The sequence below is a fragment of the Sebastes fasciatus genome, chromosome 9 (genome assembly GCF_043250625.1).
Source record: "Sebastes fasciatus isolate fSebFas1 chromosome 9, fSebFas1.pri, whole genome shotgun sequence".
Lineage (NCBI taxonomy): Eukaryota > Metazoa > Chordata > Actinopteri > Perciformes > Sebastidae > Sebastes > Sebastes fasciatus.
Window position 1 is genome coordinate 5,907,533 of NC_133803.1, and position 13,554 is coordinate 5,921,086.

General features: G+C 42.6%; 1 protein-coding gene across 13 annotated transcripts in view; it reads right to left on the reverse strand.

Moving 5' to 3' along the window:
* col13a1 (collagen, type XIII, alpha 1) overlaps positions 1–13,554 on the reverse strand; it is a 135,982-nt gene that overhangs the window by 19,007 nt on the left and 103,421 nt on the right. For 7 of the 13 annotated variants that reach the window (XM_074645562.1, XM_074645561.1, XM_074645560.1 and 4 more), the window contains 15 exons: positions 11,734–11,760; positions 10,730–10,774; positions 5,461–5,496; positions 5,313–5,366; positions 3,657–3,743; positions 3,499–3,525; positions 3,356–3,391; positions 3,193–3,249; positions 3,070–3,093; positions 2,919–2,972; positions 2,026–2,070; positions 1,721–1,855; positions 616–687; positions 379–420; positions 209–259 (listed from right to left, as the gene is read on the reverse strand). In XM_074645562.1, coding sequence (XP_074501663.1) covers positions 209–259; positions 379–420; positions 616–687; positions 1,721–1,855; positions 2,026–2,070; positions 2,919–2,972; positions 3,070–3,093; positions 3,193–3,249; positions 3,356–3,391; positions 3,499–3,525; positions 3,657–3,743; positions 5,313–5,366; positions 5,461–5,496; positions 10,730–10,774; positions 11,734–11,760 — 792 coding nt within the window. The remainder of the gene's footprint in view (positions 1–208; positions 260–378; positions 421–615; positions 688–1,720; positions 1,856–2,025; positions 2,071–2,918; positions 2,973–3,069; positions 3,094–3,192; positions 3,250–3,355; positions 3,392–3,498; positions 3,526–3,656; positions 3,744–5,312; positions 5,367–5,460; positions 5,497–10,729; positions 10,775–11,733; positions 11,761–13,554) is intronic. The other 6 variants (XM_074645569.1, XM_074645570.1, XM_074645567.1 and 3 more) reach the window with 5 other exon arrangements.

The window sequence follows — 13,554 nt, forward strand, 5'->3', positions numbered from 1 at the left end:
GCTGTGCTTGATTGACAACCCTTTCATTCTCCTATTGCAAATGTCAATGTGTTGCCATTTACAACATCATCATTCTTATTGGATCATTACATTTGGAGATGTCATATTCTCAGTACACAAGCCAAATTATCTAGAAAACACTTTGCGAGTGTGCTTTAAGCATGAGCTAGTGTTAAGATTTAGGGGTTGAAAGGCATATTTGACTCACTGCTGGGCCAACTGGTCCTGAAGGTCCTGGGGGCCCTGGAGGACCATAGATCTAAATACAGACAAACACAAACACAAGCAATTCAGAAAATATTGCTCATAAAACATGCTGTGCTCTAATTTACCATGAAGTGCACTAATCAGACCTGCGGGTTAATGACTGACCCTTACCATTTCTGACCTTCCTCCTTCTCCAGATTCACCTTTATGACCCTGTGACAATAGGTGGCAAAGACACAGAAGGTCACATTTCCTCAGACAAACTATTAAGTTAATGAAAAATTAGGCAACACAGCACTTTTTCACACAGCATTTGGGGTTAATACAAAATATGTTCCACGGTTCCCTCTTTTTCCAGGTCAGACACTGCATCCAGAAAGATGCAGCCTAAGGGGCACCATTGCGTACCATTGAGCCAGGTAATCCAATTGGGCCAGTGGCCCCTGTAGGCCCCTTTTCACCCGTAGGGCCATCTAAACCCTACAGAACAAGAAAGGGGAGATGAACATCACGATAACGGCAGAGCGGGGACTGATGAGTTCATCTTTACGTCAGAATCAAAGCATAAGACAAATTATTTTCATCCAATCTTGATATCCATTACCAAAACTTTACACCAATCGCACCATATGGTTTATAAAAAGTGTTGGATTCTTTTAGCTTTTATAGTAATTAGGCCTGTCAATTGATTAGAATATTAAATTGTGATTAATCGCAAATGAATTGCACATTTTGTATCTGTTGAAAATGTACCTTAAAGGGAGATTTGTCAAGTATTTAATACTCTTATCAACATAGGAGTGGAAAAAATATGCTTATATAAAGGGGAGACTCGTGGGTACCAATAGAACTCGTTTTAATTCACATATCTTGAAGACAGAGTTCAAGGGACCTCTTTGAAAAAATGGCCATGACAGTTTTTCCTCACCAAAATTTAGTGCAAGTTTGGAGCGTTATTTAACGTTCACGACGAGCTAGCATTACATGGTTGGTACCAATGGGTTCCTTAGGTTTTCTAGTTTAATATGATACCAGTGTTATCACTAGCTTTAAAACTGAGCCCGCTACAACCTCCAAAAGATCAATTGCGTTGATGCATTAAAGAAATTAGTGGCGTTAAAACAAATTTGCATTAACATGTTATTATCAAGAGCAAAATAAATGTCTCCCTAAATAAGTAACATTAGCAAACTGTCAAATATACAGATATACAGGATACAGAAGAACAGCATTTACTGGAGCTGCTCTTGAAGCATCACCAGGCTACAAATAGCATAGCCCTTTATATGGGGCCACATTTGGGATCCATGCCACAGTGAATTAAAGGTTAAACGCAGTGTCATTCCTGGGGTCCCTTCCAAGCCAGTGAGTCTCTAATTAGATAATACGAGAGCAGCTGGAAAAACCAAGGCCTTCCCTCTGGATAATGACAGATGTGGGACTTGGGCTTTGGTCAGGGAACCCCAGGCGGTGATGTGATATGCTGTGGTGTGTGGTTAACACTGTCACTCACAGGTGATCCAGATGGACCCATGTCTCCCTTATCTCCTTTGGGTCCCGAGAAGCCCATGACACCACCCTCCCCTCTGGGACCTTCGGGGCCGACTGGGCCTGCAGGACCAGGCTCTCCAGGCTTCCCCCTGGGCCCCTAAAAAACACAAGAGGTCAAGGTCACCTCACATAATTGTGCCTGTAAGACAGACATATACATACCTACATATTTGTTATCTCAATTAATACACTTCTATCACAATATACGTTCATGTAACAATTCAACTGCCTGGCTAATAATATAGCGTACTGATAACTAAGTATTACCTTCTCTCCGTCGACTCCTGGAGGACCTGGCAGACCAACATCACCCTGAGGACACACCAAGGCTGTATTACAAACTAGGCAAAGCAGGCAACTGTCTCAGGGCCAAAGACCCTCAGGGACCCCCAATTCACGGTACATCAATTTGTTTCTAGTAATTTTATTAGTTGTAAATTTGTTAGCCGGCATTCAGATCAAAATCGACTCTGCATTAAAACAATGCTAGGGGCTGCGTCGGTGGGGGGGACATCCATGATCATGAATATGGCTCGGGGAGTTGACCATTCGCCATGTCTGAATTTGCATAATCACGGCTCAACATCAACTTTATGCAATCGAGGTCCATCCATCGCATCGCACCAGGCTCACGAAACTCAATCAAACGGGCAAACTGTAGGCAGCGCTGATCAAATATGATCAAATATTTTGGGTTCCACCTGAAAGCATCCTGTGTAGACACACACACTGAGGTTGCTACTGCTAGTCTACTAATATGCTGCTCATGCAACGCCTCCTATGTAGTCACTGTGTTTGGGGATTTGCAACACAATATGCAGATACAATATGATCTAAAACTGGCTTTGCATTATTACCTAATCCTTTGGCAATGTCTTGAGAAGGTTTCCTGTGTCGATATCTTAAAGTTTCAGTTCTTATACTCCATTAAATACTTTTGCATTTAATTGAATGAAAACAAAAAACTGACACGAAACCTGGGGCCAGTTAATCCAGCATAGAGGCCCAAGAGCAAAGGTTTTACCCTGGAACCCCTAACAGGTAAATCTGGCTATAGGACACACAAAACATTAAAACAAAATAGCTCAAAAAACAATATTTATTTTTCTAAATGTGGCTCATCTTTGAAATGCAGTATGTCGTTCTAAAATGTCTCCTACCTTGGTACCATGGATTCCAGGGGCCCCCGAAGGTCCAGGTAATCCAGGGGGGCCCTATATAGGAGCAGAAGATATCACGTCATTTAATAGAATTTTTACTACTGTACTGTTTCTGCACATGTCGTGATGAACCTTAGAAGAAAGTACTTACCATCAGGGGTATGTTGCGAATATCCTGTGGAGGGATATTAAATGTTAGGTTACTATACTCTTTACTTTATTCTTTACTTTTTCACACATGATAGAAAATTGCAACTTAATACGAGTTACATACATTTTCATTGTTGTGGATTTCAGCCTTTCCTGGCTCCCCAGTTGGGCCTGGAGGACCCTATAAGGTGAAACATACCATTTGTAAACGCCATCATGAACATAATGATTATAAATTGTGTCAATATTTGCAACATGTTGTTATGAATCTGTCGGTCACCACTTACTCTTGGTCCAGCTGGGCCTTCGGGGCCTGCTTCTCCCTAGATGTTAAATTAAGGTATAACACTTAGATTCTCCATAAAAACTCTCAACTTGTGTTAATATTTGGAAAGTAGTCCTTCCATAATGCTGTTTTATAGTATCTCACCTTGTCTCCCTGTCCGCCTGTGTTACCCTGTAAGAGGAATAGCATACGGTGACTTCCATGAGCACTAGCTTTTTTTTTAATTGATACTTAATAATCTGTGATGGAGGCCTTGCTGTACATGCAGGAATCTAACCAATAATCAAACTATTGCCCTTTACCTTGTGTCCCATTAGGCCTGGCAGTCCTGGTGAACCTGGTTCTCCTTTAATTCCCATGGCTGCGATGCTCGGCGCTCCCTTGTCACCCTGCCGTACAGACAGAAGTAGCACACATTATTATTAACCAGACAAGAACAATAAAAAAATAGGGTTTCACTGATAAAAATAGATGTTTGATGTCCAATTATGCTGTTAATCCTGTACTGGATACTGATGATTACAAAGTTGCCAGTCAGTGATATCTTTGTATCAGTATTACTTTTATTTAAATCTTCCAATTTCTATGACAAATACCCTTCAGAGACACTAAAAGTGGGATCCACAGATACAACTAAGATGATGAGAATGTGAGATGTAGATGAAATCTCTATGAAAAAGCAAGTTAGTGCTCTGGTACGTGGATTTGAGTTGAGATTATTTTAGCATTTCTGTACATTCACACAAATCACAACACATCCAAGACAATCCATTCTGGCGTTTTCACACCTGTGTTTCATTTGCTCTGGTCTGAATCAGGGACCAAATTGTTACTACTGTATGTTGCATATTGCCTCGAGTTTGGTTTGTGTTCACACAGCAGCGTTTACAAGCAGACCAAAATTTTGGTGTGCAAAGAAACTGCTCTCTAATTGGTCAGAATATCCCAAACTCCCGGAAGTAAACAAAGTAGAGCAGACTTCCAGAACGCAACAATGTAGGGACAACTACGCGGCTTGATCTTGGCCCTGGGCATCTTTTTTTACCTCGTTGTAATTTTTCACTCAAGGCAAACGATACAGTTTGAAAATGAGGCGACTGGAAAACAATGTATTGATGCACTGTAGTCGCCAAAGCCGCATATCAAGACAGTTCAGGAGGAGGCGTGCATTAACCCTCCTAAACTGTGACACGCTCATCGGCCGAAAATATTTCCGAAGATCCATCAGGTATGCCCGTGGTCTTCAACACAGCCTGACGTTACACCTGTTTAGTACTGATGTGAATAGTGACGGCAAGCGTTGGCTCTTTTGTAGTAATGTTGTCTGGTGTCGACGTGCACAGCGCTGTTTGCTACCGGAGCTGGTTTAATCCAAAAAAGGTGCAATGCTTTCTCCAGTTGGGCCTGATCGAGGTCGGACCATGTTCTCACCACGAACGAAGTGTTCGTTTGGAAGCGAACCGAGACCACCCCTTCAAGGAGGACTCGGTTCGCTTGTTTTGGTGCTGCACCTGAGTGCGATTACTGTGTTCATACCTGCCCAAACGAACCGCACCAAGAGGGTAAACGCTCCAGGGTTCGATTCAACCGAACTTAACAAGGCAGGTGTGAATACTCCCTCATCATCATCAATGCATGTATGAGTGTTCTTAGAAATTATTTTGTTTGTACTTTACAACAATAAAGAGTTAGCTAGCCCAATTCTGAAGCAGTCATTTAGGCTAATTATACCATCCACTGTGGAGACCAAAGCACTCCAACAAACGGCACGTGAAGCACAGCTGACAGTACAGAAAGGTAAGCACATTGAGTCTTAATCGGAGCTTTGGCCAGTCACAAACACAAAACACTGATGTGATGAATATCTGACTTTACAGACATCCAGTTACTATAGGGATAAGGATGAGTGACAGAAGGACAACCAGACAGTTAGGGTGCTCATTCCATGCCAGGCCTACCCTGTAGCCCCTCTTGCCAGGGATGCCAGGGGAACCATGGATGCCAGCCTGGCCCTTTGCAGTAGAAGAAAGACAGTTATGACCCACTGATCTGATTGGGTATGTAATAACTGCCACACACACACACACTGCTCATGAACGACTTTACCTTTAACCCAGGAGCGCCCGTGTAACCTGGTTCTCCCTACCATGGCCAAGATGGCATAAAGGTCAAAGATGGTGGAAAGAAAGGAAGGAAAGGAAAACAGTTGATATGCAGTTTTGTTTCTTCAAGATATTGAAACAGACATGCAGACACATCTAGAAAGCAGTTATTCATGCAGAGAGATTACTGAATGAGCAAACTGGGCACAGGAGAAAGGGCCGGAGGGCTCGGGGGTGGGGGGGCTGGGCCTGAGCCTCTGTATGAAGTGACAATATTTATTTTAGGGAAGTCAATCAAATAACTATACAAAGACATGCAAAACAGTCATAATACGATGCAAAAGGACTATAAATGGTATCGCTGGGTTGTTTTTTATGTCTTGTCTTTTGTGAGTACTGGTTCAATACAGAATAGAACTGAAAAGCATTGTCCTATATATGAGGGGTGGGGGCCAGTGACTCATCGTCTCATAGTGAAATGAAAACTGTGACTGATTAGCATCTGTCAAGTGCCAGCAACAGCATGATGAACTCTCTGGAGTAGGTGGTTAAAAATAGAAAGGAAACACACTTGAGCCTTTTAGTTCATCTGTGTCCTTGCTCCTCTTTTCAGATTAATGAGTAGATAGATGGTTTAAAGAAGATGAAGAGTCACAGCTGTGACCACACAAGCACAGCCATAGCTGGCTGGTAGAGGGAGTTCCTACAATCCTGTTTGCCCCAGTGGAACTGTTATGTTTTCAAACTGTGTCTGATGATGCTTGAATATAATTAGTAGTTAGCAGTAGAAAGAGGAGAACAAGTTAAGATTGCAAGTATTAACTCAAAGGACTGGGCTCTGTATAGCAACATGCAAAAAGTGGACCTGGGTGAAAGTCTGTTGAACCATCCAACACCCTGACGTCTTCCCTACGCGGAGTTATGCAGACAATCATTGCGTACAAAAACGTAATTCACAATGCAGTTTTGTTGTATGGGAACGTCATATTTTAGAGACAAGGCAACACTGTTTAAGGTTGCAGTGCTTTCATTTCAATCCATAAAGCAGTTAGTTTGGTAATATACTAGAAGCCAAGATGTCAGAAGGAGGTGAGAGCTTTTGTCTGCGGTTATTTCCTGGGCGCAGAATGCACCAGAAACCATTCATTGCTACGGATTATCCACATTATCATACAGCTTTTACCTGCTAAACTCATGAATACTGTGCATTATATGGTGCTATCAGAGTGCTTCCATGGATACAAATACTCAATTACCTAATGCAAAGTAAACCAGCATATATTAATAAGTACATTTCTTGGAAGCCACGCATTTACAGAACATGTATCTTTGCAGAAGTATAATTACTGGCACGGCTACTGATAATATTGCCGTTGCGGTAGCTTCTAGGCCAACTACTGCCACTGTAGGAAAATCTACCACCGCTACTGCTTTGCCTCTTAACCAACTTTTCTTACGGCACCCCCATCGGTCATTGAGACAATACGACAAGCCTTCTTTCTCTGATATTGTCATTACTGTATCACACATCATCAGAGTATTGTAGCCTAATGGTGTCAGTGGGAAGAGGGAGATGGAAGCGACCACATCAGGACAGACTGTCCGTTGGCCCACATGAGTCTGTGGCCAGATGAAAGCATTGCTTGATCTCCATCATCCCTGCTACCCTCTGAAGGACCTGAGTGGTGATGGCTCTAAATGCACAGAGGGCTTCATTAGAGACGTTCCCCAACAACTAACTGCCCCCAAAACAGGAAACAGCATCTCCCTTTGATCTATGAAAGCTCCAATCAGCTCGTAGCATTCCTCCGGTCCTGGAAAGCTTGCCCCTCCGTTCTATTTTAAAACATCTCTCTTTCCGTGACATACGGTGGGTGTAGGCCCAGATGGATCTGTCCCACTGGCATGCCATGTCATGATTTATCAATATGCTAATCTCTTTATTGAAGCCATGCAGCCACAGGCTTTCCACTTCAGAGGAAAAGCACAGAGGGATGAGTTAAAACCAATCAGTCACCCCCACACTTTACAGGAACTGTAATCATCTTCCAATGATGCTGCAGGATCACTTGTTTTCATTCTGTTTGTACTACGGCCAAGTCGTCCTGTCACACTCAGTTTGAGAGGAAGGACACAGAGACGCAGCTACGCACTGCCAGAGTCTAAGTTCCGTGTGTACACTAAACAGTGAAATGGTATGCTTGGTAACAGATGGACGGGATTAGGCATAGACCAATATATCAGTGTGCTGATACAAAGCTCTTATAAAATGACTTAAACTTTAGACATCAATCAGCTGATGTCACTAACGTGAAATATTATAGAAATGAGGTATTTCACTGAACATATTGCTTGTCAAATATATTAATACTACATGGTTGCTGTGAAGCACCTTTGCCTAACTGGTAAAGGCCATTTAAAGATCAGATTTCTTACAAGTAAACAAGAACACATTGTGGAGGGAGGGCGTGTTCACTGCACAGCTGCAGGTGGAGAGAGTGGTGGAGTGGCTCAGGGAGCAGCGATCAGGTGACTGAGCTACAAACATCTCTTCTCTTATATGCAGTAGTGCTGGCTGGGACAGGGAGGACTGAGATGTAAGGGACTGGCTCTCCAGAGCGTGCCACTGAGATACGACCTCTTTAATTGAATATTGTGTGCAGCCAGAGCGCACGGCGCCCGTGTTGAAACTGTGTATTGTGTGTGTGCTTAATAAAGAGCACGAGAGCTGGATACCGCCTCCCATTGACTTTGTGTGCTGAGGTGAACCCCGGTAGCAGCTGACGGCTACATTGGAACACGAAACCGCCTACTACATACAACTGACGAACGCAGTATGCAGTACAGTACATACTGCATACTGCGTTCCTCTGTAGTATGCAGTATGTGACGGTTAAAGCAATGTATTTTGCAGTATGCTAGGCGAGGCATTAGCCTTTAAACCAGCTCTTAAAGCACTGGACAAAAAAACTCATACCACTATTACAATATTATCGAAAAATACAACTTTGATTTTGGTGTTTATGTTATGCTTGTTTACTTTATAAGATATTGAAGGTTTAAACTATTTATTCAAACAGCTCATAACGAAATAAGAGAGCTTCTAAACTCCGACAGCAGTGGAACAAATGTTCGATTCGCCATCTAACTTCATAAAACTGCCGATATTAAAAATCTACACAGTTGATTTCTCGCCTCAAACACTTTCAGAAGTGAATTTAGTGATGATATAGCTACAAAAAATGTAAAAAAAAACGAGCCGTTTTTGGCTGCTGTTGTTGTTACTGAGCCTGTGGCGGTCCAGCATTTTGCACTGTGGAATACAGTAGGCGAGGTAGACTGGTCCGATGCATACTGGAGATTTTGTCCAAATCAGTATGACATCCAGGTATTTTTGGCATACAGTAGATTTTGCTTTTGTTCGCATACTACATACTACATTTTGGCCAAATCAGTACGTACTACTAGTATTGTATGCGGTTTCGAATACAGCCATTGTCTCTCAACTGAGTCACTCAGTACCAACAGTTTCTATTCAATGTTAAGTACACATTATACAGTTATTGTAAGTGCCAGGCATACTAGTGTTCAACAAAGCCACGATAGGAAATACCAACAATGTGCAGTTGTGTGAGGTACAACATGTGGTCTAGTTCAGCCAGAAAGCTGAAACTCCCGTCACCTCCCGTCATGTCCAGCAGTTGTCCACAGTGTGTTCTCACCTAACTTTACACTCACCAGCACGCTTGCTCCCAATCCCTCCATCATGTCTTCCTATGCCATTGTTCTCTGCCGAACCATCAGGTTGCGTTACGGTCATTCTAGCCTCTCCTGTATCTTTATACTTGCCTGCCTGTATCCTGTTCTTGACCCTTACCCTTCTCCTGTAAACCTGCCCATGATCTGCTACTAGTGTTTAGATCTGTTGCCAGTGTGTGACCATGTCTTCCAGCCTTTAGCCTTTTCAGACTTTGTTTGCTCCACCTGGGTAGCTCGTTGCTTCTCATTTGCAGTGAAAGGAAAAAAGGGCCTTTTCATTTGGTCAAAGAAGTGTGACTGTTGGCACACGCACTCTTCTTTGTCATGAAATCCACTCTGTCTCTCTCTGTCGTCGTCTGCTGCTGCTCCCAGTGGTAAAGTAAAATCAAAGCTGCTTTCAGAGACAGAGCTTATTAGATCAGTCTAGTGCAGAGCAGTAGAGTATTTCACCAGAGTGACAGATGGGACGAGGGCCTTGAGGTGGTAGCTGGGTCTGCTTCCTTCGTGGCTAGACATGGGCCCGTTGCCTGCTGGGAGCTTTGGAACTGAAGAGACTGAGTCTAGAGAAGTCATCATTTGTGGTCGACGCCATGCAGATATGAATGGTTCTTGTGTCTACCACAAAACCTCTACCTGGCCCATTTCATTTCACTCTGGCAGAAGGCAACCAGCAGCCAGCTCTCTGAGATTATATATAGACCAGATTTCCCTCCGGGGTTGATGGAAGCCTCAACTCCTTAGGTGACCATACCCTTACATTGAAGGATTGGCCTGCAAAAGCACTTTCTCTTTATTATTAAACAATAAAAGCCTTTCCAGATCGCTGTTTCCTGTGGATACCAAAGAATATGCACTTCCCTTGAAAAATTTCCGCTTTTGATTTTTTTTCTTTCCCCCCCCTCCATCTGTCCATCTGAGGCTTAATGGAGAAAACACACACATGGCTGCAACTGCTACTGCCATGCTACTGTGGCCCAGAGAAGAGCTGTTGCAGGTCAGCTGGGACTAGGACTTGGACTCATCCATGTAGTCCACATAGAAGTAAGTGGACAGATATATAAATGAATAAGAGGGCCCAACGGAAGTATTTGGAAAACAAATACTTGGGGAAAAAAACAGACCCCTGAGGCACTCCATAGTTCAAAACAGCACCATCAGATCTCATCAACTGAAATATTAAATAGGAGCCAAACCAATTAAAAATATAACCCAAAGTACAAGTGCACAGTGTGCATTCTTGCCAGGTAAAGCCTCTGGGATAGCACAACTAAACACTGAATTAAGGATCATAATACCGATCATAACTCCATGTCCTCACAAATGGATTAAAATTCATGACAGATTTCAGCAGCTATAAAATGCACTTTTGAATTGCCTTTCCACTTAGAGATATTACATTTGAACCAAGTTTCAATCATCCAGACTCCAGCGGCCACGTCTGTGATCTCGCCATGCATAAACAGACCTTGACATGCCACACATATACACAACTCCATGCTTGGCTTTCACGCTACCTTCATTCCCCTCTCTCCTGGGAAACCCCGCTTTCCTTCATCTCCCTACAGAGTGGATGGAAACATCAGCTCAGAGAAGCAGCGGGGTAGTAAAAACCAGACACGCCCTTTCAACCAGGGGGGAAATCAAAAGACTAGCAAAGGCTCAGGGGAAAAAGGGAGTACTCCTTCTTGACATGGACATGACAGAAGGAGATGTAAATCTTCGGAGAAGACGTCAGGGGCCTTCTATCATGTTGGTCCCTGGATAGAAGCGTTAAGTAGTCGCCTTGTAAAAAAAATTAAACAGTAGCCAGTGGGGAGATGATTTTTCATCCAGACCGAGGCCACTCAATGTTAATCCACTTTGATTTACGTGGAGACGTAAAGTTTATGATTACGTTAGCAAGAAGATTCTATGTGAGTGTATATATGGCGTTGAGATCTTCTATTCTTTCCAAAGAACTGACAGACGATAACACAGATACAAGCAATGCAAGTTCCCTTACTCTCTCGGTATTATTTAGTATTCACTTTTTGATGAAAATGTTGAGGTTTTAGTCCCCAGAAGTGCAATTTACTTTCTAGAACTTCTGGAGATTTAAACCATATCACCCAGTCCAGAGTTCAGACTGTGTTATTTAAAAATCATCCCACTTCTTAAGCGACATGATGGATTGGAAAAAATGCATTTGTCACAAAGCTGAAAACGAACTGTTTTTCTTTGCTCATGAAAGTTGACGTCTTGGAGATACACAGTTCTATGTATCTGTGTGTATGTCTGTGTATACAATTGGGCAAACTCCATCTACTAATTAAGAACATAAGATGCTTTTGAAGGATCCAGAAAAAAATAGTAGTTGATATTTAGAGAAGATTCTTTTGTCAAAAAAAGAAGAAGATCCAAATCAATAAAAACATGTACAGGTTGTTTTGGGGCCCTGAATAGAACATAGTAAATTGGCTGCAACTTTTATCGGCAGCTGTTCTTAATATTTTGTGACAGAAAAATGAAAACAATTTACCTTAATTCCATGGTCTCCATTAACTCCCTGTGAAGCAAAGCAGAGACAAATACGGTAAATGTAACAACTGACAAACAATCACAGCTATCCACTAGATGGAGCAGGAGATCCTCTATACGCATTATAATGAGCAGTGAGGAGTCCAAAGCCTCACAGAATGGATGTGCAAACTGAAGGAGCATTTGCATTTGCAAGTTGTTGTGCAACCTCTGGAAAAAAATAATAAAAAGAATCCAGACAATAGTGCCGGCCTCTCCTCTGTCCTCTTAGTGACCCTCAACTCAGTCGCCTGATGTGCTCATAAAGCTCATGGCAGAAAACAGAATCAGGGTTCTCGGCTGAGTTCATGGGAAAACAAAGTGAGACGGAAGGACGGTTGAAGTTTACAAGGCAATAATCTGCACAGAAGCTCACAGCATCAAGGTCCTTCCAGTGGTCCCGGCCTCAGACTTCAGGCAAAATCACTTTTACAGAGAGTCATGTATATACACGGTGGATTTGTTGTGACAGAAGCAGCAAAACTCAAAAGCACTCAAATGTGCCCGCTTAGGACGACATGCTTGTCTGCAGAGCTCTGAAGCCACACCCAACACTGCTGAACAGAGGACTGTTTGCTTGTTTGTTCAAAGTTTATTAATAATTAACGAGTTACGTGTCCAAATTGCGCCAAAGTCGACAGCAATACACCCGCCAAGCGTGAAGTCGATCGGATGAACGGTCCTCGAGATACACAGAGATTGCTCGCTTTATAGTTAGATAGAAATATCATGAGTTGAATCTTTAAAGCTCTACGAAAAATTCTTTGAGATATTAACAATAAATCAAATAAAAATAATCAAATAGGCTAATGCAAAAGGTGCCATTCTATAATGACAAAAACCACAGAGGATCATCACCAACTCTGTAGTTCATCCATTTGAGACCGAAGCACTCTGCATTACTTTGTGGTCACATAGCCTGAGGCCTTTGCTACGAAGCAGGATTTGGGGTTAGCGAGGTATAACTTCAGGTTTAACCCTTCAGGGTCCTACGACGGTGGATCACTTCTTACTGGGGTAGATCGCCATGGTAACTTATACTGAACACCTAACCTGCTCCGGAGCAGATAACAGATCATCTTGTATAAGATGCGTGTGCGTGCGTGCGGTCAATGCGTGAGAGAGGGCAGCCCTGAACACATTTGACATTGTAACTTTATAAGATGATAATATGTTGATAATATATGTTGCATTTTCAGCTTGTTCCACTGCCCTGAAGTGGTCAATAATATCAATAGAGCTTTAGCCTAAAAACTCTTCAAATCATTCATGAAAGGCTTCCTTCCACCTACAATTTCACTCTCACTAAAGTGAAATTTGAGCTTAGTAAAATAGTTCCTTCAACTTGAGTGAGACACTGTCCGACCATGACGTCTTGTCTCTGGCCTGCCACAGGGACAGCGGCCTGTAGCTTCTTTTAATCCTCTTTTTAACATACTAACTTAATCTGAACTATTTTCTCCTTTTGTCATTTTTAATGCACCCAAACTCTAGTCTCTAGAAATGCAATATAATGGCTTTGATTAGTGTAGAACAGTTGCTGTGTGTGTGTGTGTGTCTCTGTGTGTGTCCTCTACAGAGGAAGTCTGTTAAGCCATGGAAAAGGGCAGAAGGGCAAGCATGTGGGGAGTGTGGCAGGGATCGCTCACAGCTTCAAAGCCAAGGTTAGATCCTTTAAGCTGCCTTCCACACAGCGTGTGTGTGTACTTTGTTCAACCCTGTTTATTCAATACTAATGCCGGGTGCACACTACAGCAGAATCAAGCCGATTTTGGGCCCGATT